Genomic DNA, 24,222 nt, shown 5'->3' on the forward strand with positions numbered 1-24,222 from the left:
GTTTAATAAAAAATTTGAAGCCCAAAATTAAATTTCAAGTCCAAAAAAAAAAAATCCCAACATGTTAAAAAAAAAAAAAAATCCGTTGACCGGGTTAACCGCTGGACATCCGGCCGGTCAACCCGGAAGACAAAAAAACGCGTCCCTTTGCTAGCTAAAACGCTAGCCGCAGTTAACAAATAACTTAACAACTGATGCTAACAAAACTCACTAACACACATATTAACACCTCACTTGCAGCCCCAAACACACACCACTGCTAGCCAAAACTTGGCATCTGACACTAACAAACACGTTAGTGTATCCATTGTGGATGCTCTAAAATAGTTAAAAAGTCAAAAAAGTTAACTCACTTCCCAAACGAACTCATAGCCTAAATCAAATAGCGGATTGAAATATTTTGGACGGATTGAAGAATATTTTAACAAATTATCAAATCTTTGCATAATATATAATATTAATTTACATAATATTTTTCACATATATAACACAAACTAATTTTACATAACATGTTTCATATATATAACTATTAATTTGTAATAAATTTCACACTCATTTTTTCTTTGATATTTTATTATAAGTTAAAAAATATATATTAAATTAATTATAACGGAATGAAACGATTTCAAAGGAAGATATATTATAGATATAGTTTATATATATACATACAATTAAGGATACATTATAGATATAGTTTATATATATATATATACACACACACATAATTAATCACAAAATTAAATACAAAATAAACCACCACACCAACATCACGCTAATCATTGTCACTGTCACCGCTACTATCATTATCATCATCGTCGTCACCCTACCATCGTCGTCACCCTACCATCATATCACACCACCTTCACTTTTACTTTCGTCTCACTATCACTATTGTCAAACATAAAAAAATAAATATTAATTTTAAAAAGATTTGTATAAAATAACGAAACATATATAAAAATGATAACTAGTATTTATAAATTTATAATTTTTTTAAATAGATTAAAAATGATAACTAGTATTTATAAATTTTTAATTTTTTTAAATAGATTATGAAAATGTTCATCAAGTAGTATATGACGTTCACTCTATGCGAAGAAATTGTGTTGGATTTTACAAGTGATATTGTTAAAAAAGAAATTTAAAAATATATATACAAATCTAGAGAGAGAAAAATCCGTAGAGATTCGTATATAAGCCGATTGAGGCTACCCATGCGTCTCAAATTTGGAGAGAGAGGGGGAGGGAGAGAGTTTTAGAGAGAGAAAGTAAGAGAAACCGCGGCCAATGGCGGATTCAAGCGATTCTGTTTCCGTTGACATGGAGACAATCTCTCTTGGCGGGAAGGTTAGTCTTTTACACAAACACAAAATACATACATATCTATGTATATTAATTGTGAAAATGTATACACTTTGAGCTACATTTGTTTCATATGATTCTGATTCTTCAGTTTTCTTTGTAAAGTACATTCATTTGGAAACATTTTTGTTTTGAGTTTGAGGTTTGATTTCTGAATCATTCCCTTGATTAATGAATGACCATTAATAATAACTATTTTTTTTATTCTCTCTTTGTTAGTAGAATAGGATGAACTTATTTTTGCTTTATTTTTTTTTATTGCAGTTTCATTTAGTTAATACACTTGTAGATACTTTTTCGAGATGGGTATTTCATTTTATGTATTGAGTTCATGTATTGATTTAGAAACTTTTTCAGTTGATAATATGCCCAAATGGATTGGTTTTCTGGTTACTGAATTGAAATTAATTACAAAATTTTGAACATTTAGAGAAGCATCTTTTGTTGGAATGAGTGTGTTTGCAGAACTTCATTGAATGAACTAGGTAGATTTTGATATTGGGTAATAATTGTAATGTTAATTTTGTCTTCTTTAATTTGATAATTTTGTGGGTCTGTCTAATAAAATTAATTTCCTTTCTTTCATGTGTGATTATTAGAAATACTTTTGTGTGTGCAAAAATGAGATTTTGGATCTCAGAGGTGTAGAGATAACTAATCTCTGAAAGTCTACATGGAATGATTTCTTTCTCTTTTGCCCTCTTCTTTTTCACCAATTAAGCTGATACTTTTAATGACCTCAGTGCTTGAATAGTCAATTGTGGTATAGCGAGATATCTTATGTAGGTCACCTATGTAAGTCCGAGGTGGATCTGCTTCTTTAAGAATTGACAAGGCCAATTATATGGACACATACAACTGGCAATATTTAATTTTATTTTCTCTTTCTTTCTTTTCGAAATGTTCGTGGACTCTTTTAACAAATACTATACTGAAGTAAATGATAAACATCCAATTGTTAGTATATTATTCTCTTTCTTGTTGTACATTTGATCCTTTTAACAAAAGTCAATTTGCTGTTTCGAGTAGAATAATAGGTTCTAATAAGCCAATCTCTGTGGATGCAAATTCACTCAAAAAGAAAGATTCTTGACTTGGGTATGACTTAATTGTTTTTTTGAAGCAATGGATACCCAAAAAGGAGTGGACTTCTAACAGAAGGTTTAGCTTTTATTAAGCAGTACATGGTTGTAGTGTTTGCCAATCTTTCTAGCATATTATATTCCTCGAATTAGGAGTTTTGATATGGATTTATTTTCCATTTTTTTGATTATGTTCTTTGCTGTTCAGAAGGTTATTTATGTGGATGTTTGCATTTTCTACTGTTCCTTCAGGAGCACCTTATAAAAACTAGCTACGGTTCTGTGTCTGTTGCATTGTTTGGAGATCTGGACAAGCCGGCTCTTGTTACTTATCCTGACGTAGCGTTGAATTGTAAGCACAGATCAAATGCAATGTGTAATCAATTTTTACAGATTTTGATCTTTGACCCAGGAGCTGATGTTGTCATAAACATTCTTCGCTGTTGCATGACTTTGTCATCGAAAACTATAATCTGTTTGAAATTTTGCTCATTGTTGATGAAATTATGATCACAAAAGAGTTTACATTTTATATAATATAAATGCACATATTTATTTGAAATTTGTTTGAGAGATTTGACCAAGCTGTCCAAATATGTGGAAAGTTCTCTGCATAGCTAAAAACAATCAAGAGCTTCTTGTTGTTTGAAAACTTCAAAGAAATTTCAACGTTTGTACTAATTTGCATTTGCTTTTTTGGTACTCAAAGCTTCATTTTGTTTAACTAACTTATCTCTTATTTTTGTGTATTTTTTGAGCAGATATGTCCTGCTTTCGAGGGTTATTCTCGTGTTCAGAAACATATTCCTTGCTGCTCCATAACTTTTGCATCTACCATATTAGTCCTCCTGGGCATGAGGTCTGTAACTTGGTAACTTGATAGCTTATTATGGTTGTGCTTCTAATTACTTTCTTTGTTTTTATGCTTCTTTATGCATTTTTTTATCGGTAAATTATTGGTAATTCAAAAAAGAGAAAAACGATAGTATGTTAAGCATAAAAAATAAAGGTTACAAAGTGAAATATATATATTAAGCTAAACAAACCCTAAAAATACCAAAGACTAAACTACCCTAATAATAAATAATAATATCAAAAACATATATGCTTAACCCCCCCCCCCCCCCTCCTCAAACTCATGATGTAACCGTAGGAAGCATCAAGAGTTTGTTAAGCAGAAAACGGAAGCGCAAAGTCGTATGAGACTAGGTGAAAATGTTAGCCAACTGCTTGGTAGATGGCACAAATGGCAAGGACAAAGTACGAAGTTGAAAAGGATGACGCACAAAATAACAATCAATCTCAATATACTTAGTCCGCTCATGGAAGACAGAGTTATGAGCAATCTGAATGACACTCTGAGTATCACAATACATAAAAGTAGGAACAGAAAGCGAAATACCAAAATCAGCAAGAAATCATCGCAACCAAACAATTTCAGCAATAGTAGTAGCCATAGCACGGTACTCAGTCTTAGCAGAAGAACGAGAAACAACTGTTTGTTTCACTCTTCCAAGAAATAAGGGAAGTACCTAAAAACACACAAACACCAGTAGTGGACGTACAATCCATAGCATCACCAGCCCAATCAACACAGAATAGCCACGAAGATCCAATGACGAGGTAGAGGAGAAAAGCAAACTCTAATGCAGAGACCCACGAAGATACCGTAAAATACGAAGAACTGTAGCCCAATGAACTATAGTAGGAGAGGTAACAATCTGACTAACAACATGGTCAACATAGGTAATATTATGACGGGTGACAGTAAGATAGACAAGGCTGCCAACAAGAACAAGATAGAAAGTAAGATCAGACAGAGGAATCCCATCAGTCAAAGTATAATGCACATTAAGGGCAAGTGGAGTGTCAATAGTGCGAGTATCAGTCTATGAAGCACGGAGACAGACAAGGACATGAACACGAGACACAACAATTTGCAAAAAATGGGGACACGGACACAACGGGAGATACGACGAATTTTATTTTTTATATTTTTATATGTTATGTAGATTCATATTACATTCATCCGAAATCAAAATTAACAAACACTAACATAGTAACATTTATTCAATAAATATAACCACTACATTTAAACAAGTTAATAGATCATCTGTTAAAACCTACCATCACCTACTCCACCTACTACACCTATCACCACCTACTACACACCTACCACTACCACCTACTACCACCTACTCCACTACATCTCCTATATAAGAAGCCCCTCACCATTTGTAATAAAGAACAGACATCAATCATAATACATACAATTTATTCTCTTTCTATTAATTTATCTTACATGGTATCAGAGCGAGGTTAAGAACTTAGTAATTCCGCTTCACCGGCGGGCGGCAGCCTCGCCTTGGCCGTCCGCCGGACAAACCCAAATTTTCTAATTTCTCTCTCTGCAGACAGCTCTATTTCCTTTTTTTGTCCCACAGATCAAAAGACCCGATTCCAGTCCGGGTACGGGCCCTCGTCGGAGTCGATGGCAAACTGCAGAAAGCGGGTCGGGTCAATGACAACCTGGGAGACACGAAACCAAGAGAACCGCCCATCTGGATACCCCATGAAGGAGGCATCGACTTGACCTGTTGAGCTGTAACTGACGCAGAGAAGCCACCATTTCGTTGATCGAGTTCGAACCCAGAGCCCGACTCAGTGAGTTAGTAGTCATCGGAGACATCGGCGGCAACTCAGACGGCGGCGAAATAGACTCCGGCGAGGACATAAAAGTCAACCCTTTAGCACAAGAACCCTCCATAGCAAGCCTGAGAGGAGACCCATCATAGGACTCCACAGATCCGGGAGTTCTCGGACCGTCCTTGCATGGCTGAGTCCGGTACCGACCCGGATGGAGCCAGCACTCGAACACGCCATGCGCGAACTCACAGGCATCACCTTTCTTACAGTTCCCTTTTCGGAATTCGGGGCAAGCCGTACCTGAATAGAAGGGGCTTCACATCTTCACTTGTAGGCATATTTGCCTCACCATTCACCTCCTGTAAACTTGATTCTTTCACATCTTCATGCTGTTCATCTTTTAGACTGGATGTTGCAGATGAACTTGAAAGAAAGGATGGCAGCTCATCAGACCAAACTCTTTCTGAAGTTGTGTCTCTCATCCGTTTGTGGGAATCTACCTCCGAGGATCTTATTTCATGAGACAAGACCTTCTCATCTTCATTTTCTCGTGCATCATCTACTGTCAAGGGAACATAGCTGCTAGATAAAACGCCACTGATTCACGTGGCTTAATTTTGTTCTCCTCTGCAACCTCGATGATAAAGCAACAGACAACTACAACCGAGCTCTCTCTCTCTCTACTCAAGAACATCCACCTTTATTTTAATATTTCCAACCATTTATTTTAACCTTTTCTTCCACTAACCCACTGATTTTATATTTTATTTTATTACATACCCATCATTTCTTTTCACTTTTTCTTCCCACCACTTTCAATCAACTTGTCTTGCTGTTTGAATTTTCCTCTTTTTTCTTTCTTTTGCCTTTTCTTATCATGACACTTCACATGGGCTTGTCCCTTTCTCTCCTCCGTTTGATTTCAAAATCCATTATTTTTATTTATTTTCTCCAAACCACTTTCCTTATTTCCCCCATCTTTCATTTTGATTTCAAATATATTTTTATTATTTCTTTCTTTATTTTTCTTTCACATTATTTTTAATCGTTTTCAAATTACATTCATACCATATAGCTTTGCACACCAAACCATATTTTATTCCTCTCAGGGATAAACCCCAATCACATTTTTACACAAAAAAAAAAAAAAAAAAAAACAAACAAACAAACAAACAAAAAAAAAAAAAAACAAAACAAAACAAAAAAAAAAACAACAAAAACAACAAAAAAAACAAAAACAACAAAAAAAAAACAAAAACAAAATGATTTGTTTTCTTTTCTGCAGACGGCCACCCACCGACCTCACTTCCTCTACTCAGTCGTCGGTCTCTTCTTCTTGCCTCCGTCCTGGACGGCCCTTGACGGTGTTGCCTCCGTGTTTCCCACTACACTGGGCACGATCACTACTCCCTGCTCCTCCACTGCAGCATATGGCGGCCCTCCAAATCGAAACATAACGGTGGCCTTCCGCTTCAGCTCCTTATTTTCCGCCTTTAGCACACTTATCTCTGCTCGCGCATCCTTATACATGCGTTGGAGCAGAGCCAGTTGGGCGTTTAACTGCTGCACCTCATTTGTCCTACTCTGCAGCCGGTGCGACAAGTTTGTGACCGCAGTCATGGTCTCCACACATGACTTCAATGTATACTGATTGGCCTCAATATCAGTTTGCACCGCCATTTTTTGCTCCACAGACCGCATCGGAAAGTTCAACGGAGCAAAACCGGAGGTGTTTGGTTGAGGTTCACTGGCCATCGCACCAGTTATCTCTCTTGTTGACTCGTTGAGGTCGGGAAAGAGAGTGAGCAGAGGGCGGGAAGAAGAAGCCATTTCTGGGCAACAAAGTGTTACAGAGTATCTCTCTCAGAAAACGAAGAGTTTTTCAGAGGTTTTTAGCAGGTTTTTGTCTCTGCCTCAGCCTCAGCCTCCGTCTTGGTTAAATAGCCAAGGCAGACACGCGTATCGTGCGCCGCTCGGCGCTAGACGACAACATGGGCGCGCAAGCCAAGGTAGTCACGCGCTTCGCCATAATGTCCGGCACACCTTTTTATGGATTGGGCACGTTTTTTGATGGCACGCCTTTTGACAAATTGGGCACACCTTTTGCGGGTGCGACTTTTTTATGAGTCCGACAAGACTCTGTAAACTGTCCCGACATTGATTCCGGTTACCATCACCTACTCCACCTACTACACCTATCACCACCTACTACCACCTACTACACACCTACCACTACCACTTACTACCACCTACTCCACTATATCTCCTATATAAGGAGCCCCTCACCATTTGTAATAAAGAACAGACATCAATCATAATACATACAATTTATTCTCTTTCTATTAATTTATCTTACATCATCCATTCACAAAAAAGTCATAATAAACGATAACAAGAACTAAGACGAGAAGGGGAAAACATTCAACATCCAATAAAAGCACTAAATAAGAGGCCAAAAAAAAAAAAAAAAAGAGTGAGCCTCGCCGTGTCCCATGCCGTGTTCTTATATGGACATGCGTGTCCCCGTCGTGTCCTCTACAAAAAAAATCATTAAATTAAAATGACACGTCGTCTGGCATGTCCTGTACGTGTTCTTGTGTCCTCGACGTGTCCGCGTGTTGGACATCGCCATGGCACCGATTTTGGAGTATCCATGCTTCATAGGTATCAGTCAAACGAGCACGTTGAATGACCTCTAAGGCATATTTGGACTAAGAGAGAAGATAGCCTTTAGGAGAAGAAGCCACCTCAATCCCTAAGAAATACCGAAGAGGACCAAGATCTTCCATCTGAAAATGACGATTAAGGTGATCTTTGAGAGTAGAAATGCCATAAAGATCATCACCAATGATGATCATGTCATCAACATACAATAGAAGAATAATCCTACCAGCAGAAGTAGAGCGAAAAAAGAGAGCTGAATCATGATCACTAGTGTGAAAATCCAAAATAGATACAACAATAGCAAATTTCTCAAACCAAGCACAAGGCGCTTGTTTGAGACCATATAATGCTTTGTGCAGGTTACACACAGAGCCAGAAGGATGAGGAGCCATATAGATCTCTTCAGTCAGATCACCATTCAAGAAGGCATTCTTGATATCCATTTGGGAAAAGGGCCAACGGCGAACAGCCGCAACAGCAATCAAAGTACGAACAGTGGTCATTTTGGCAACAGGGGCAAAAGTCTCCTCATAATCGATTCCATATTCTTGAGAAAACCCTTTAGCAACCAAACGAGCCTTATACCGCTCAATGGAACCATCAGCCTTGGTTTTAATTTTATAAAACCAACGACAACCCACAACATGGTGACTAGAAGGAAAGGGAACAAGGTAACAAGTGCCAGTAGCATGCAATGCAGAAAGCTCCTCATTCATAGCCTGCTATCAAAGAAGATTAGAAACATCCTCCTTATAGGAGATAGGTTCAGGAATAGAGTGAATAGAAGCCAAAAAAGAATAAAATGTAGAAGAATAACAGCAGTTAGAGAAACCAAACCAATTAGGAGACTTATGATTTTTTTGAGGATAGCGAGAAGCAGGAGCCTTGTCATCAACCGCAGATAGGTCCTCAACTGAAGGAGGGACAGTAGTAGTACCTGTAGATAAGTCATGCTTTTTCCGACAAACATAAGTATGAATATAGGAGGAGGAGAAGGAACATCATAAGACAACTGAGGAGGAAAGGAAGACAAAGCGGGAAGATCGGAAGAAGAGAGGTTACGGACATACGAATCAGAAGGAATATTATCTGGAAAGGGTTCGAGATAAATAAGATCAAACCGAAAGACAAAAGTCGAGGTAGATGGAATGAAAAAGAAAGGAATATGTTCGAGAAAGACAATATAACGAGAAACATAGAGACGTCTAGAAGAAGGATCATAGCAGCGATAACCCTTTTGACCTTCACCATACCCAAGAAAAACACACAGCAAAACAAGCAGACAACTTAGTGCTTTTAGCACGAAGAAGAAGGACAAAACAAGTACAACTAAACACACGAAGGACAGTTTGCCATGTAATTGTTCAAATGGAGAGATACCAGAGGTTACCTGAGAGGGGATACGATTAATAAGATGAACAGTGGTATGAATAGTCTCATCCCAAAAGGAACTAGGAACAGAAGAGGAAAGTAATAAAGAACCTACAGTCTCCATGATATGACGATGCTTACGTTCGGCCACACCATTTTGTTTAGGTGTTTCAGTACAGGAAGACTGCTGAAGAGTACCATCAGATTGTAATAATTGAAGAAAGCTAGTATCCCGATATTCCCCACCCAAGTCACAATGAAAACATTTAATAACAGCAGTGTATTGTGTATGAATCATGGCACGAAAAGTAGAAAAAATAGAAGAAAATTCAAACCGATGTTTCATAAGATAAATCCAACAATGACAAGTATAATCATCAATAAAGGGTACATAATATTTAGAACCCCCTTTAGTAGGAATAGGTGCAGGATCCCACACATCCGAATGGACAAGATCAAAAGGAGCAGAAGAAATAGTAGTACTTTTATAAACAGGTAAAGCTGTAAATTTTCCAAGGTTGCAACCACTACAATTTGAAATATTATGAGTACTACAATTTCCCAAAACACCAATCGAAACTAAATATTGCAAACGAAAGCGAGAAATGTGACCAAGGCGAGAATGCCATATGTAAAACTCAGAGGAATGAGAACTAAGACGAAAAGAGGACAAATCAACGGAAGTTGCAGCAAGCGATGGAACATGAAATTGCTCAAGAACATATAGCCCTCCCAACTTACGGTCGAGCCCAATCTGCTGTATGGAATGAGGATCCTGCACAACACAACCAAAAGAAGAGAAGTGAACATGATAACCAAGTTCACAAAGTTGCTAACAAAAATGAGATTTAAAGTCAGTTGAGGAATGCAATAGATATCAGAAAGAGAGAGAGAGAGAATCAGTCAAAATAGAATAAACTCCTGCTAACGGCATGGGAGTGCCATTAGCAACCATAACAGTAGTAGTGGAAGGAGAAAAAATAGAAGTAAATAAGGAAACATCATTAGCCATATGATGAGTAGCACCAGAGTCAAAGACCCAAGTGGACCAAGAAATACCTGAAGAAGAAGAGGGAGGCAAACCTAAAGAGGAAGAGACCAAGAGGGCACTAGGCGTAGTGGCAGCAAGTAGTTTTTGCATGGCATGAACTTGCTCAGTAAGGAAAGTCAATGAAGGGCATGTATCCTCTATGGAGGGAATGGTGGCTGCAGTATAGGAGTTCCAACCCTTTTTCCAAGGCATCAGCGACACAGAGGAGTGATCATTATCCTTCTTCCAAGATGAGGATGAACCAGAATGAGAACATCCAGTAAGTCGAGGACATTGAGCCTTCCAATGACCTTTCTGATGACAAAAATTACATTCATCCAGCAGTGTGCGAACGGAGGAGCGACTATGATTACTAGAAGGGACAGCTAGAATAGTCTGACTCAGCAACGGAAGTAAACCTTTGCCTGGAATGCCCTTGAAACAAGTTTATTCAGCTAACAATTCATTCACAATAGAGTCAACAGTGGGAAGAGGACTACGATGAAGAATGGTACCACGTAGTCCCTCAAAATCAACTCTAAGTGCCATAAAAAACTGAACCAAACGCTACTCCTCACGATAAGAACAATACTCTGTATGAGTACTCAATGCCTTAGGCTCGTAAAGGCCAATTGATCCCATAACCCAGCCATAACAGAATAAAACTCTTGGATACTCTTGTCACCTTGAGAAGAAGCCTGAATCTCATGTTCTAACTAATACCATTTTGCAAAATTGGACTGAACATAGAGACGAGAGAGATGATCCCAAATTTCTTTGGCAGTAGTAAACTTTGCAAAAATGAATACCAATCGATTGATCCTCAGAATTGTTGATCCAAGTAACAATCTTGGCTTTAGTGACTTGCCATGTAGAGAGAAGCGCATTAAAGTTTTCAAGTTTAACACCAGAGGGCATGGAGGATTCACCAGTAACATAGGTCCAAACATTTTTACCAAGAAGAAAATTCTTCATAACACATGCCCAAAAGGTATAATTATCACCTACTAACTTAACACCAATGGCTTGGAGGGAATCAGACGTACCACCAGTCATCATGAAGAAAACACAAAAGAGAAACTCACCAGCCAAAGAAACAGACCAGAACCAGAACAGAGAGACAGTAGCAGCAGCAGTACAGAGAGACAACAGTAGGGCAACAAACTCCAAACGAAGCAATCAAACTATCTCCAGCAAAGTAGGGAAGACAAGGAAACCAGCAAACCAAACCAGAACAGCAACAGAACTAAGGAATTGAATTTCTGTTGCAACAAAAACAGCAATCAAGCCCACCAAACCAGTCCACAATGAAACCACGAAGAGAGAGAGAGAGAGCATCAATGGAGTCACGAAGCGGAAGGAACAGCCAGACGATCACGAAGAAGAGAGGGCAGCACCAGACGAGTTTGCTGAACAACTCGAATGGGAATATCTGCAACCTGAGGCTAATTCCGAACACACGCAGAAGCAATCCAGCAGTTGTGGGACACTGTGGCAGTCACTTGACACTTACAACATCAACGTCTAAGGTTAGGCTTAAAACCTAGCTCTGATACCATGATAATTCAGAAAAGAGAAAACAATGATAGTACATTAAGCATAACAAATAAAGGTTACAAAGTGAAATATATATATCTAAGCTAAACAAACCCTAAAAATACAAAAGACTAAACTACCCTAATAATAAATAATAATATCCAAAACATATATGCTTAACAATTATTTATTCACATTGTTTCTTATCTGTTACTTTCTTCAAGAGCTATTGCAGTTGGGTGCGGCCATAATTAAGCCTGATGACCAAGAGCTATCTGTTGATGACTTGGCAGATCAGATTGCTGAGATTCTTGACTACTTTGGGTAATTGTAGTGTTACAGCCTTCTTTATTTTCTGCCTTTTTGAGTGTTACCTTACAAGGAACTTGTAGACTTTCTTGATTTAAATAGATTCAGTGATTTTTGACATATATATTGAAAAGCTGATTTTTCTTTGATTTGCAATTTTTGTTCCTGTTCTAGACTCAGTGCAGTAATGTTTATGGGGGTGACTGCTGGAGCTTATATTGTTTCCCTGTTTGCTGTAAGATGCATCTTTTACAGACAGCCTAATTTTCTATGTTTTGATTTTTGTTTTTTTGGGGGATTTTATTGAACTGGGTATTTTACAACTTGGTCACAGATGAAATATTCACAGCGTGTTCTTGGTTTGATACTAGTTTCTCCTCTATGTAAAGCACAGTCGTGGACAGAATGGTTGTATAACCAGGTTCCTTTTCTGAACTTTTTATTTGTCACTTGTTTGAGAAAAATTCTCATTCTTGCCTAAGATAGTACATCCTTTGCAGGTCATGTCAAATTTACTTTACTTTTATGGCACGTGTAGTGTGGCAAAGGAGTTATTGCTTATGCGTTACTTCAGCAAGGTATTTTTGTCCTTGCAATTTGTTCTAATGCACTTTTTCTAGTGTTTTGGACGGGTTAATTGGATTCTGTATGATATTACAGGAAGTTCGTGGTAATTCACAAGTACCAGAATCGGATATGGTTCAAGCATGCAGAAGAGTAAGTGCTTCAATTTTTGTTTTCTAACTTTCAATAAGCTGCTTCATAATAGGAACATGGAAAAGGAGAATAGCAAGAGGTTGGCACTTCTCTGATTGCTGCCATTAATGTTTTTTCTTTTTGCAGTTGCTGGATGAGAGGCAGAGTCCAAATGTTATACGGTTTCTTGAAGCTATTCAACGGTGAAATCTGTCTCCACAAGTCATTTAATTTCCAGTTAGACAAAAGGACAAATTTGAGAGAGAGATTCACACACTGTTTTGGGATAGTTAGACATATCACCTTGTTTGATTCAGTTTTTGAAAACTGTTTATGAGCTTTATTTTTTTTTTCATTTTTTTTGGGTCTTCAGTGAACCCTTTTTGTTTTTTTTCATATTTTAGCTAATTTTTTCAGATTTCTTTACAAATATTACTTTTAAGGTGCATAGATTAGGTACATCTACATTTTAAAAAAAAAAAATAATTAAAACATGAAAAAAGTTCACTAAAAAAGCAAAAAACTCTTCCAAGGTAAAAGAACCATCAAGAATGTGGAATATACCAACACTGTCAATTTTTGGCTTACATGTCATTTTTCCTGCAGGAGACCAGACATCACTGATGGACTGAAGACACTACAATGCCGGTCTTTAATATTTGTTGGGGAGAATTCTCCTTTCCATGCAGAGGCATTACACATGACTTCGAAACTAGATAGAAGACATAGTGCCTTAGTCGAGGTATAAACCATTGGCGTTTTGACAATCTTGTTACAATAATGCTCTATACTTAATAATACTTCTATACCGTATTATGCTTATCATCTTATTAGTATAATATGCCCGATATAGTGTTGATAACTAGACTGAATACGTCAAATGGCAAGATAAGATGGTCATTGTAGTATCACTTATCTGGTCCTAAAGTTTTTCTCACATAAAAATGCTTGAAGTCATTTTCACTGAAGGGCGGGTTTGGTTCTTCAGGTTCAGGCATGTGGGTCGATGGTGACAGAGGAGCAGCCCCATGCCATGCTGATACCGATGGAATGCTTCCTCATGGGATATGGCTTCTACCGGCCATCTCAGTTCAATGTCAGCCCAAGAAGTCCATTGAGCCCGACTTCCATCTCTCCAGAGCTTTTCTCACCAGAGAGTATGGGCTTGAAGTTAAAGCCAATAAAAACACGAATCTCTTGAAGATAAAAGGTAGGAGCAAGATATTTTTTTTTTGTAATCTATATATATGAAGAAAGAATTTGTATTTTCACCTGATTGGATGGGGATTATAAATGTGGAAATTATTGGAGGATTGTGGATAAGACGGAAAAGAGAATGGTACAAACCAAAAAGTTCAGAAAAGGAGAGATTCGGATTCTTTCAATTGTAATCATAAATGAAATGTTAGTTGAGGGCCAAGTTATCTGTACATCCCCAAAATAAGAGGTGGGAGAAGAACTTATGCTTTGTCAGTTGTTAAACACACTTGTTCATTGTTTCTTTTCATGTTCAATTGGAATTTGTTGTTGTTTAAGGGCAAGATTTTGAAGTTGCGTATCATTTTGAAGAAAAGGATGATTTGTGTAGAAATTTAATATATAAAGAGAAATAGAGAATTGTATTATTGATTGATATAATGTTATCTTTATTACAATGATTCATGATTCCTATATATAGAAGAGGGTGTAGAAATTTAATGTAAAAAGAGAAATAGAGAATTGTATTATTGATTGATATAATGTTATCTTTATTATAATGATTCATGATTCCTATATATAGAAGAGGGTGAGTGTGTAGTAGGTAAGGAGTAGGTGAAGTGGAGGTGGTAGTGGTGTAGTGGGTTAGGTTTAGTGGAGTAGGTGAGGTGGTAGTGGTGTAGTGGGTTAGGTTTAGTGGAGTAGGTTTAAGTGGGTGAAGTAGGTGATAGGTTTTAACAGCCCCCCGCAAACTCAAGGGGGATAGGAACTAGCCAACTTGAGTTTGGAGAGAGTAACAAAACAAGAAAATAGACGAATACATAAAAGAAAAGAGGATAGGAGACACTGTATGGTCGTGTCAGACCGATGGTGAAGACACTGTATGGTGGTGTCATAACGTTGTAGAGGACACTGGATGGTTGTGTCAGACCGATGTAGAAGACAGTTTATGGGGTCATGTTGGACCGTTGTAGCAGACAATGTTGTGATAGTTGTTGTGACAGTTTACGGAGTCTTGCTGGACCCTTGTAGAAACTAACCGGAATCAATGTCGGGACAGTTTACAGAGTCTTGTCGGACCCATAAAGGAACTAACCGAAATTAATGTCGGGACAGTTTACAGAGTCTTGTCGGACCCATGAAGGAGCTAACCGGAATCAATGTCGGGACAGTTTACAGAGTCTTGTCGGACCCTTAAAAAGTCGCACCCTCAAAAGGTGTGCCCAATCTTTCAAAAAGGCGTGCCATCAAAAGGCGTGCCCAATCCATAAAAAGGCGTGCCATCAAAAGGTGCGCCAGACACGCGGCGATGCACGTGATCGACAGAACGCGTGTCGGCCTCTTTGTCATGGTCTTTATAAACCGAAGCGGAGGCTGAGGCTTGGAAGCAAAGACAAAAACCTGCTAGAAAAACTCTGAAAAACTCTTCGTTTTTCTGAGAGAGATTTCTGAGAGAGATACTCTGTAACACTCTGTTTTCCAGAGAGATTTCTGAGAGAGATACTCTGTAACACTCTGTTGTCTCTGTTTTCTGAGAGAGATTTCTGAGAGAGATACTCTGTAACACTCTGTTTTCCAGAAAATGGCTTCGTCTTCCCGTGGTCTGCTCACTCTCTTTCCAGACCTTAACGAGTCAACAAGAGAGATAACTGGTGCGGGGGCCAGTGAACCTCAACCAAGCGCCCCAGGGTTTGCTCCGTTGAACTTTCCTATGCGGTCTGTGGAGCAAAAAATGGCAGTGCAAACTGACATTGAAGCCAATCAGTATACTTTGAAGTCCTGTGTGGAGACGATGACGGCAGTCACAAACTTGTTGCACCGGCTGCAGAGTAGGACAAATGAGGTGCAGCATTTAAACGGCCAACTGGCTCTGCTCCAGCGCATGTATAAGGATGCGCGAGTAGAGATAAGTGTGCTGAAGGCGGAAAATAAGGAGCTGAAGCGGAAGGCCACCGTTATGTTCCGATTTGGAGGTCCGCCATATGCTGCAGTGGAGGAGTATGGGGGAGTGAACGTGCTCGGCGGCGTAGGAAACACGGAGGCAACACCGTCAAGGGCCGCGCAGGACGAAGGCAAGAAGAAGAGACCGGCGGCCGAGTAGAGAAGAAAAATCCCACTGTGGGTGCGGTTGTTTTGTTTTTTGTTTGTTTGTTTGTTTGTTTGTTTGTTTTTTTTTTTTTTTGATGTAAAATGGTGATCGGGGTGAGTCCCGATATGAATAAAGCAAGTGTGTTTGGCAAACTCGAATGGTAGGTGTGGTAATGCAGAAAAATCAACTGGAATGAATTTAATTTTTTTTATTTTTTATTTTTATAATGGAGTGGGCGGTGGTACAAAAATATTGTGTAGAAAAAGAGGGAGATGGTGGAAAATTATTGTTTAGACAGAGAGAAGGCATGTGAGGTGTAAAGTGGAGGACAAAATAAAAGAAAAAAAAAGGTGGGAAATGTGATGATTTCTGTCCCTTCGCACAAAAACAGTACCATTAAAAGATGTTGTGGCTGCAAAGCCTGAAAAACTCAATGCATCAGTGGTTGATGGCGGAGACAATTGGAGTGTGGGACAGAAACAACTTCTGTGCTTGGGGAGAGTAATGCTGAAACACAGCAAGATTCTGTTTATGGACGAAGCAACGGCTTCTGTCGACTCCCAGACCGATGCTGTCATTCAGAAAATCATTCGCGAGGACTTTGTGTCGTGTACAATAATCAGCATAGCTCACAGAATACCCACAGTTATGGACTGTGACAAAGTGATGGTTATGGATGCTGGATGGGCAAGGGAATATGAAGCCCCATCTCAGTTGCTCGAGAGGCCTTCGTTATTAGCCCAGCAATACTCAGATTACTATGCATTTAGAGGCCATGAGGTGTACCAAACACCATTCAAGGAGGGGAAGAAAAGAGGGTCTGAGAAGCTTGATCAGAAGCAGGTTGTCCATAGGAAGTCCATTGATGCATTTGGACAGAGGACTTCACAGTATAGAGGTGTCACAAGGCATAGATGGACCGGTAGATATGAAGCCCATCTATGGGACAACAGTTGTAAGAAAGTTGGAAGAGGCAGGAAAGTGAAGGTATGTGTACAAAATTCCAGCGGGCAGCGAAGGCAAGGTTGCCGGTCGGCTGCCCGCCGGTGAGAAAACAAAATACGGGCCTAAATCTTCTGGTTTTGATACCATGTAGAAATTTAATGTATAAAGAGAAATAGAGAATTGTATTATTGATTGATATAATGTTATCTTTATTACAATGATTCATGATTCCTATATATAGAAGAGGGTGAGTGTGTAGTAGGTAAGGAGTAGGTGAAGTGGAGGTGGTAGTGGTGTAGTGGGTTAGGTTTAGTGGAGTAGGTGAGGTGGTAGTGGTGTAGTGGGTTAGGTTTAGTGGAGTAGGTTTAAGTAGGTGAAGTAAGTGATAGGTTTTAACAATTTGGATTATGCTTTTCAATTCTAATTGCCTGTTGAAGACAGTTATATTCATATCTTCCAACAACTTTTATGGTTGGTTTCTTTTTCAGTAAAGTTTATTATATCCAGAAAATAATGGTACCAGTTAATTAATCACGTCACTCTTTATATTACAGCATTTCTCCAAAGATATGCTGTGTGTATTGTTTAATTACTTAGTTATTTCTTCAGAAAAAAAAAAACAGAGCAAACTCTCCGTATACAGACGGCTCTTAATTCAATCAGCAATTTTCTTTCATGAATCATAAATAAAAATTGCACCGAACATTCAAAACTCTCAGAACACCCAACCTCTCCTAAGACACAGTCTCTAACTGTGTGCTATCAGTAGGGGGAATCTGAATGTTTTAATTGAAGTTGACCTTCAGTATAATCCAATAATGTCATCTATAGAATAGGCTATCAAACTTGAGAAAACACACAGACACATACAACATTACTGTGTAATTTACTTGAAAATCTGATAAAATTTAGAATAGCAAAATATTAAAGCTAAATAACAAGTAATTAAACATATTTCACTTGCTAAACCCTAAATATATAGAGCATTATGTACAGTTGCAACCATTTTTGCACATGTACCATGTTTCCTTTGGAATGATCAAGAAATGCTTGGTTCCATTTTCATTATAACTACCTGTATTTCATCGTCAATTCATGTTAACTCTCTGACTTTCAATGCTTTTGTGGCTTCTGTGATTGTTGTCTGTGTCTTCATGGTTCCTCCTGCCTTTTCTCCAATTCATCTCTGTGTACATTTCCTCGATCATTGGTTTCCAGAGACGAACTCGTGCATTTATAAACCAATTGGACACCTGGTCACAACAACCCATAAGAGACAATGAGACAATGAACAAAGATGCTGAAAATTGAGAAAACACAAAGTTTGCATATGGTGAAATTTAAATTGAGTCGGTATCAACCAAATATGAATGTCACAGAAAATTAGCAAATGTGTATCTTGGTAGCAAAGGAAAGTACAAAGAAAAGACGCATTTAAAGATACAATTCAGAAGCTGCATTGAGCGTATATAATCCAATGTACCAGAGTTGAATGTACCTGGCTCCTTGTCAATCCACTTCTCACGGCAAGTAAATGCTTCTCCGCATCTTTAGGATACCTGAACAAAATTTGTAATTCAAACAAAAAGTTCACTCAAAGATTAATGACAATGAAAAGAATTTCAGTTTCCCTATGCTAGAATTTTGTTGAATTTTGTTGCTAGTCATGAGTGCACAAAATCAAATGATCTTGAAGAGCCAACAGGTTTGTCTGAATATTTTTAGTAAACAGAGAATAGAGGGAAAATTTAGCTATGGTTAGTATATGTCAAAAGTTGAAATTACAACCCAAAATAAATAAATAAATAAAATAACACATTCAATTTAGTTCCCCATTGGATAGGGTTTACAAAAGATAGATTGGGTACGGACCTAACCTTTGACAATATTGCACAAAGTGACTATACTCAGGTTCGCACCCACAACTTCAAGGTCGATAGTGTTGAAGTTGTGGGCTACCAATCTTTGATAATAGTAATAACAATATAACAGATATTATCAACAAGTAACTAACAGAAAACGAAGAAAAAAGATGCATTAAGTAAGATTGTTTGAAATAATTCAGGAACATTAGTAAACGATTTAATCCAAGCACAATAACTGTAAATGTGTCTTTAAGCTCAGATGTCTGCCACATTCTAGTATAGGAACTTACGGGTGAAGAAAATTCTGAAACATCCATGCTCGTAAAACCGAGACAGATCTTTCTGGCAAGCCTCTTTGGGGCCTCCATAACTGTTGGTCTTTTCTTCGGAGCTGTTGGAGAGCCCATTGCTTCTGGATAAAGGATGTCTCAAACGACCTATCTTCTTCCCTAGTGTCTTTGTTACAATACGATCCCATTGCAAGGATTTGAGTGCTAATTCTCTCCCTTAGGTTCTTGTACGAGGAGGAGATTCTTTGTAAAGTAAAACGAGCATGAATTTGAGGATCCAACTCGGTTGCAGCATGGAATGCAGATATTGTTGTATGGATTTCATCCAAGCATTGGATGTATTGGTTGTCTACCTGAGACAGTCAATGCCATTCAGCAACATAGAATAATGTTGTAACATATTCCCACAAAAGAATAAAAGTTGAAAAGGAAACAAGTACTACTCGAATTATCTAGAAGGTCTTGAGTTCGAGTTCGAATGTCATATTTTACCCAATACGCGAGGCATCCCGAGAGGAGCCAGCCTAGGATTAGCTCTCAGTTATCAAAAAAAAAAAAACTAAAAAAGGGTCAGTGGGACTAGGATGAGTTGGCTGAATCGAGTTTCTGGACCTTTGCAAGCAAGATGCCCACATCGGTTCTGGAAAAGGAAAGGATTACCAAGATTGTCGACTAGGATAACTTTGTCAAGCACTATGGCCGAACCAAGTTTAATCTACCATTTTATTTTTTATTTTTTTAATTTATAAATTCAATATGCTATAAAGTATAAACTGTTCAACATTTTGTTCAATTTAGGACTTGCATACAAATACGCCAATCTTTACACATACAAACCTATGGCAAAAGAGTTCATAAGCATCAAACTGTGCCAACATACCACTTGAAGTAGAGCCAACAACTGCTTTCTCTTTGCTTCAACGTCCCGTCCTTGCAGGACAGGGTCCAATTGAACCTCAAACCTAGCATCTCTATCGGGAAAATCATCAGAACCCACTACAGAATAGCCTCTGTCAGCATGTTGACTTGAAGAGTACATAAATTTTGCCCCAGCCCCAATCTGACTAGCAGAATAGTTCATCTTGACTAGATTTTCAAGTGAATAACTTGCAATTTCGGCAAGTATTTCTTGAATTACGGGAAGATATCTAGACCCAGATAAAAATTGCGGAAATTGGACTGGTCTACAAGATCCAAAACTCAGAGAGAGATTCTTACTGTCGCAAGATGTTTCCAAGCCCAACTGTCTTCCATTCAAAGAACGGTGAGTAACACCAGCACAGCTTATTTCCAAGCATTGATCTGGAACACTTGTTCCATGAATAATAGAAGGCTGGCACATGGAAAGACTTAATGAGAGCTCATTACCAAATTTCGATGAGCTTGAAGGATTACTAGACCTCACATTAGCATTGTCTGAGGATATCCACCCATCAGGATTAATATTTCCCATTAATTGGTGCGATTGAAAGCCAGTTCTTCCAGGGATTTTCCCAGTATAATCAGCAAGAAACTTGTCAAAATCCCATTTACCATTCACAGCACCAAGTATTCCATCATATTCACAGTTCAAGGAGGCTGCATACACAGAATTTAAGGCATCATCATAGTCATTCGGAACAGAAGATTTTAAAATATCCAGGGGATACGCTGAACAAGGTGAGGAAGTTGCTAATTCATTCAGGTTATCCTGGGGTCCACACCGTGCAGCCAAAATGGTAGCAACTGATGCAGCTGAAATGGGCATTCCACCCAAGTATGGCTCTTGAACCTGAGCGTTATTTGTTGGGTATGAAGAATCTGTAATGGTGTTTCTTCCAAGGGGTGCATTCCTAGGAAGCGTTGCATCGCAATCGAGGAGACCAACAAGATTTGATATGTTGAAACCAGTATAAACATTGTTCATGGGCTCACCGTGCAACATTGAAAGCGCAGGAAATTCAGCTGCGATTTGTTTCTGGTTGTTCAGGTGAGGTGCATTGGACTGAGCAGCGGGAACTGAGGTCCTATGTGAGAACATTGCATCGAAAATAGTGTTGTGGTCACTCATATCGATAGGCACATTCAATGCATCATTTTCTGTCATGTTATAAAAAGTAGAAGAATCTAAGTGCATAACCTGTAAATCATCGACAACGCTCTAGTTCTACACAACAAAACAGTGTTTCCCACTTCTAATTGGAGATTTGTCAAACAATACCTCATAATCCAGTTGTGTGTTGCACTATTATTGATTTCCATTCTCCGCCTTTGAAAAGCCGATGCAAACTGCAATGTGGCACCTAAAACAACACGTCAAAATTCAAAACAATTCCAATAAAATGCAGAAAGAAACTCAAAAGCAACTTCAAATTCAAGGTATGAATATCGTTTTCTGCAGAGCACCTTCAAAGGAAGATGGGGACTTATTCGACATCTAATTCCTCATCATGATTGGTGTGTCAATTTCAGTTTTGAATTCAGCAGTAAGCATGTCTGTTTTTTTAATGAAAAAGTGATAACTGTCTCACCGAGGATTAAGAATAAGGATGGATAGCATTTGAGAAGTATAGACACTTTTAAAAATGTGATATATGTCGCGTCAAATACTATTTTAATTATTAATGTGACACGATATTAATGAGCACTTCTCAACACCTATTGTCATCAATGTGACACGATACTAATGGCACTTCTCAACACCTATTGGACACACGTCCAATCATGTCTATTTGAAGGGAAAAAAATCTTTAACTTCAACACCTTTCAAATATTTGAGAACACATGTCTAAACACCCATTTTTGTGAATGAGACACCGGTGTAAATGTCCATACTAATATATTATTACTTAAAATTATTTTGGTCGCTGTGTTAAAGCATTAAACACCGACTATCATCTTTCCTTGTCCATATTACATAATTGCCAACAACACGTATATCTTTTGGGCCAGGAATCCTTTGTCCCACAAATATCTGTGCCTGTATTTCAATGCACTTTTTGCCACACAATGGTGGTGATAATCTCAATACACAATCATAATCATGCGGTTGGAAGTCCATTGAAGTGAGAACATGAATTCATGTCCTCGTACACTAATGCACTTTTAGCAGTGCAAAATAGTGTGATGAATGTCAAACGAATCTTGAGACACGAGCGCACGAATCTTGAAAACAAAGGTGGTGTTTGGAAAGTGTTGTTTTTGCTTTTTTGCCAAAAAAAAAAAAAAAAAAAAACACTAAAAAACAAAATTAGTTAAAAAATTAAAAAAAACAAATTTAGATAAAATGTCACATTAAATTCATAATCATTTCACTTTTTCTCTCACAAACATCACATCTAATTATAAAAAAAATCTAACTATCTTTTCTAAACATAAAAATTTTAACCTCCTAAAATAATCAAAAACTAAAAAACCTACTAAAATAACTTCCCAAACACCCTCAAAGATCCCATCATGATATATCTTTTCTAACCTACATGGGCAAGTAGGGGTTAGGTTTTGCTGAAAAATTAAATTAAAAAAAAAAAAAAAAACTACAAGGAAAGCAAAAAACCAAAGAAAAGGGGAAAAAAAATAAAAAAATAAATAAACATTATCATCATAGTTGGATTGGCATGGTCATCCATAGGGCTTGTTAATCTAGAAGAGGGTGGAGTAGCATTTGAGAAGAATGGGGAGTGATTAAGTGATTAAGACCCCTCCAATCACCACCCCCACCACTATAAGCATTTTCCTATGACACCACTACAAGATAATAAAGCTAAAATCACAAACCATTCTTCTATTTATACATAAATCAATTATAGACTTAGATACAAATCTCTCACCTGACGTGAGACTTATCAAAATGTAGAGTATCTCACGTGAAATGGTTGTATCCAATTATGTGATATGAATTTGTGTGCCTAAACTTTTTCAACCACAAAACTACACATAGAAGTCTGCACTATCATTTGGGAAGAGAAAAGATTACAAGTTAGAAAAAGCACTATTAGAAAAGTGACCAACCTTGCAATAATTTGCAGATGAGATATATCACCCACACCAACAAACCAATCTTCCTCCACCAAGCCCTTTGCTAAGGAAAAATAATCCTATCAAAAACTTTTATGCAGATTCATTGGATTTCCCAAACAGAACTTAAGAGATCTTCCCAAATATTCAAAAGACAAAGTGGTTTGCTCTCATTAGGTTGACAAAACAAGCGAGTGCGGTACAAAGTTCACAAGGAAAATCTTTTCCTTTCCCACAAACAGTACATGATGAAATGCCAGAAAAGAAAAACAGTGCCAACGAAGGCTGTTTTCTTCTTTTGACAAAAAGAACAAGTTGAAAAAAAGCTAGCACTAAACCCTACGTTTCCTCAAATCCACAAAAAAATAATAATAATAAAATATACATTAGAGGCAATGCAAAAAGTGGGTTATTTTCTTTGCATGAGCAGAGAAGTGGGATTCTCTCAAGAATCCAAAACCCAAGAAAAAGAAATTCAGAGTTCAGACAACTTGAAGAACCATGACCTCTACGTCTTTTCCTCTCTATCTCTACCTCCATGCACAAGACTTTAAGACTCGCAATCAAAAAGCAAAAGTAAGTACAAGGGCTTCCTCCGGTCAGTGATCGAAATGATTAAAGGTATGGTTGAATTCGTGAGTTATTAGAAGTCCTGTTTTAATAATTTAAATTATTTAATATGTAAAATTTATTAAATATTATATAATTATAAAAAATTATATTGATCAGATATTAATAATTATATAATTAAAATAGTTTTGTATAAAAAAAAGATGATAAAAAAATAAATAATTGATAGATGTTTAATCTGATAAAACACCTATCGATATTCAATCAACATAATTTTTTATAAATATATAAAACTCAATAAATATTATATATTAAATAATTCAAATTATTAAAGGAAACTTCTAGTAAGTTCCTAAGAATTAGCAGTACCCACTAATACGATCATAGAGAAGTGAAGCCTAACCCAATAGCACACCCATTTCAGAGAAAACCCATTAAAAGTAAGAAAGAGTGCCAAAAAGCCAAGAAAAAAGGGATTTCTCTGCAGAGACCAGACAGGCAGAGAGGGATGAATGGGATGGACCCATTAAATTAAAGAGAGACACAGAGAGAAGATCAGCCACACATGGGTAGA

At 37.7% G+C, this 24,222-nt stretch overlaps 2 protein-coding genes and 1 long non-coding RNA gene across 6 annotated transcripts; 1 reads left to right on the forward strand and 2 right to left on the reverse strand.

Moving 5' to 3' along the window:
* Positions 1-504: 504 nt before the first annotated feature.
* LOC114322801 (protein NDL2) lies at positions 505-14,237 on the forward strand. Its single transcript, XM_028270226.2, has 11 exons — positions 505-1,347; positions 2,697-2,796; positions 3,206-3,303; positions 11,927-12,015; positions 12,175-12,235; positions 12,335-12,421; positions 12,501-12,578; positions 12,661-12,717; positions 12,844-12,899; positions 13,303-13,438; positions 13,685-14,237. Exons 1-11 carry the CDS (start codon positions 1,288-1,290, stop codon positions 13,895-13,897), a joined length of 1,035 nt encoding a protein of 344 aa, XP_028126027.2. The 5' UTR covers positions 505-1,287; the 3' UTR covers positions 13,898-14,237.
* Positions 9,588-11,756, reverse strand: LOC114294251 (uncharacterized). The gene is made up of 2 exons (XR_014344592.1): positions 10,185-11,756; positions 9,588-9,900 (listed from the first exon to the last, which is right to left on the reverse strand). It is a non-coding gene; the product is annotated as an uncharacterized LOC114294251 (long non-coding RNA).
* Positions 14,238-17,788: 3,551 nt separating the features above from the next.
* Positions 17,789-23,625, reverse strand: LOC114322763 (homeobox protein ATH1). Of its 4 annotated transcripts, none has more exons than XM_028270208.2 (6): positions 23,073-23,625; positions 21,283-21,350; positions 19,963-21,161; positions 19,083-19,435; positions 18,426-18,486; positions 17,789-18,180 (listed from the first exon to the last, which is right to left on the reverse strand). In XM_028270208.2, the coding sequence occupies exons 3-6, from the start codon at positions 21,130-21,132 to the stop codon at positions 18,016-18,018; spliced, it is 1,749 nt and encodes a 582-aa protein (XP_028126009.2). In that variant the 5' UTR covers positions 21,133-21,161; positions 21,283-21,350; positions 23,073-23,625; the 3' UTR covers positions 17,789-18,015. The 4 variants fall into 4 exon arrangements, with proteins under 4 accessions (XP_028126009.2, XP_028125969.2, XP_028125974.2 ...); XM_028270168.2 differs by having other exon boundaries at positions 21,283-21,364; positions 23,073-23,540; XM_028270173.2 differs by lacking the exon at positions 23,073-23,625 and adding an exon at positions 21,468-21,648 and having other exon boundaries at positions 21,283-21,364.
* Between the last annotated feature and the right edge of the window lie 597 nt (positions 23,626-24,222).

This window comes from Camellia sinensis, chromosome 11 (assembly GCF_055761805.1).
Source record: "Camellia sinensis isolate YWXY chromosome 11, ASM5576180v1, whole genome shotgun sequence".
Classification (NCBI taxonomy): domain Eukaryota; kingdom Viridiplantae; phylum Streptophyta; class Magnoliopsida; order Ericales; family Theaceae; genus Camellia; species Camellia sinensis.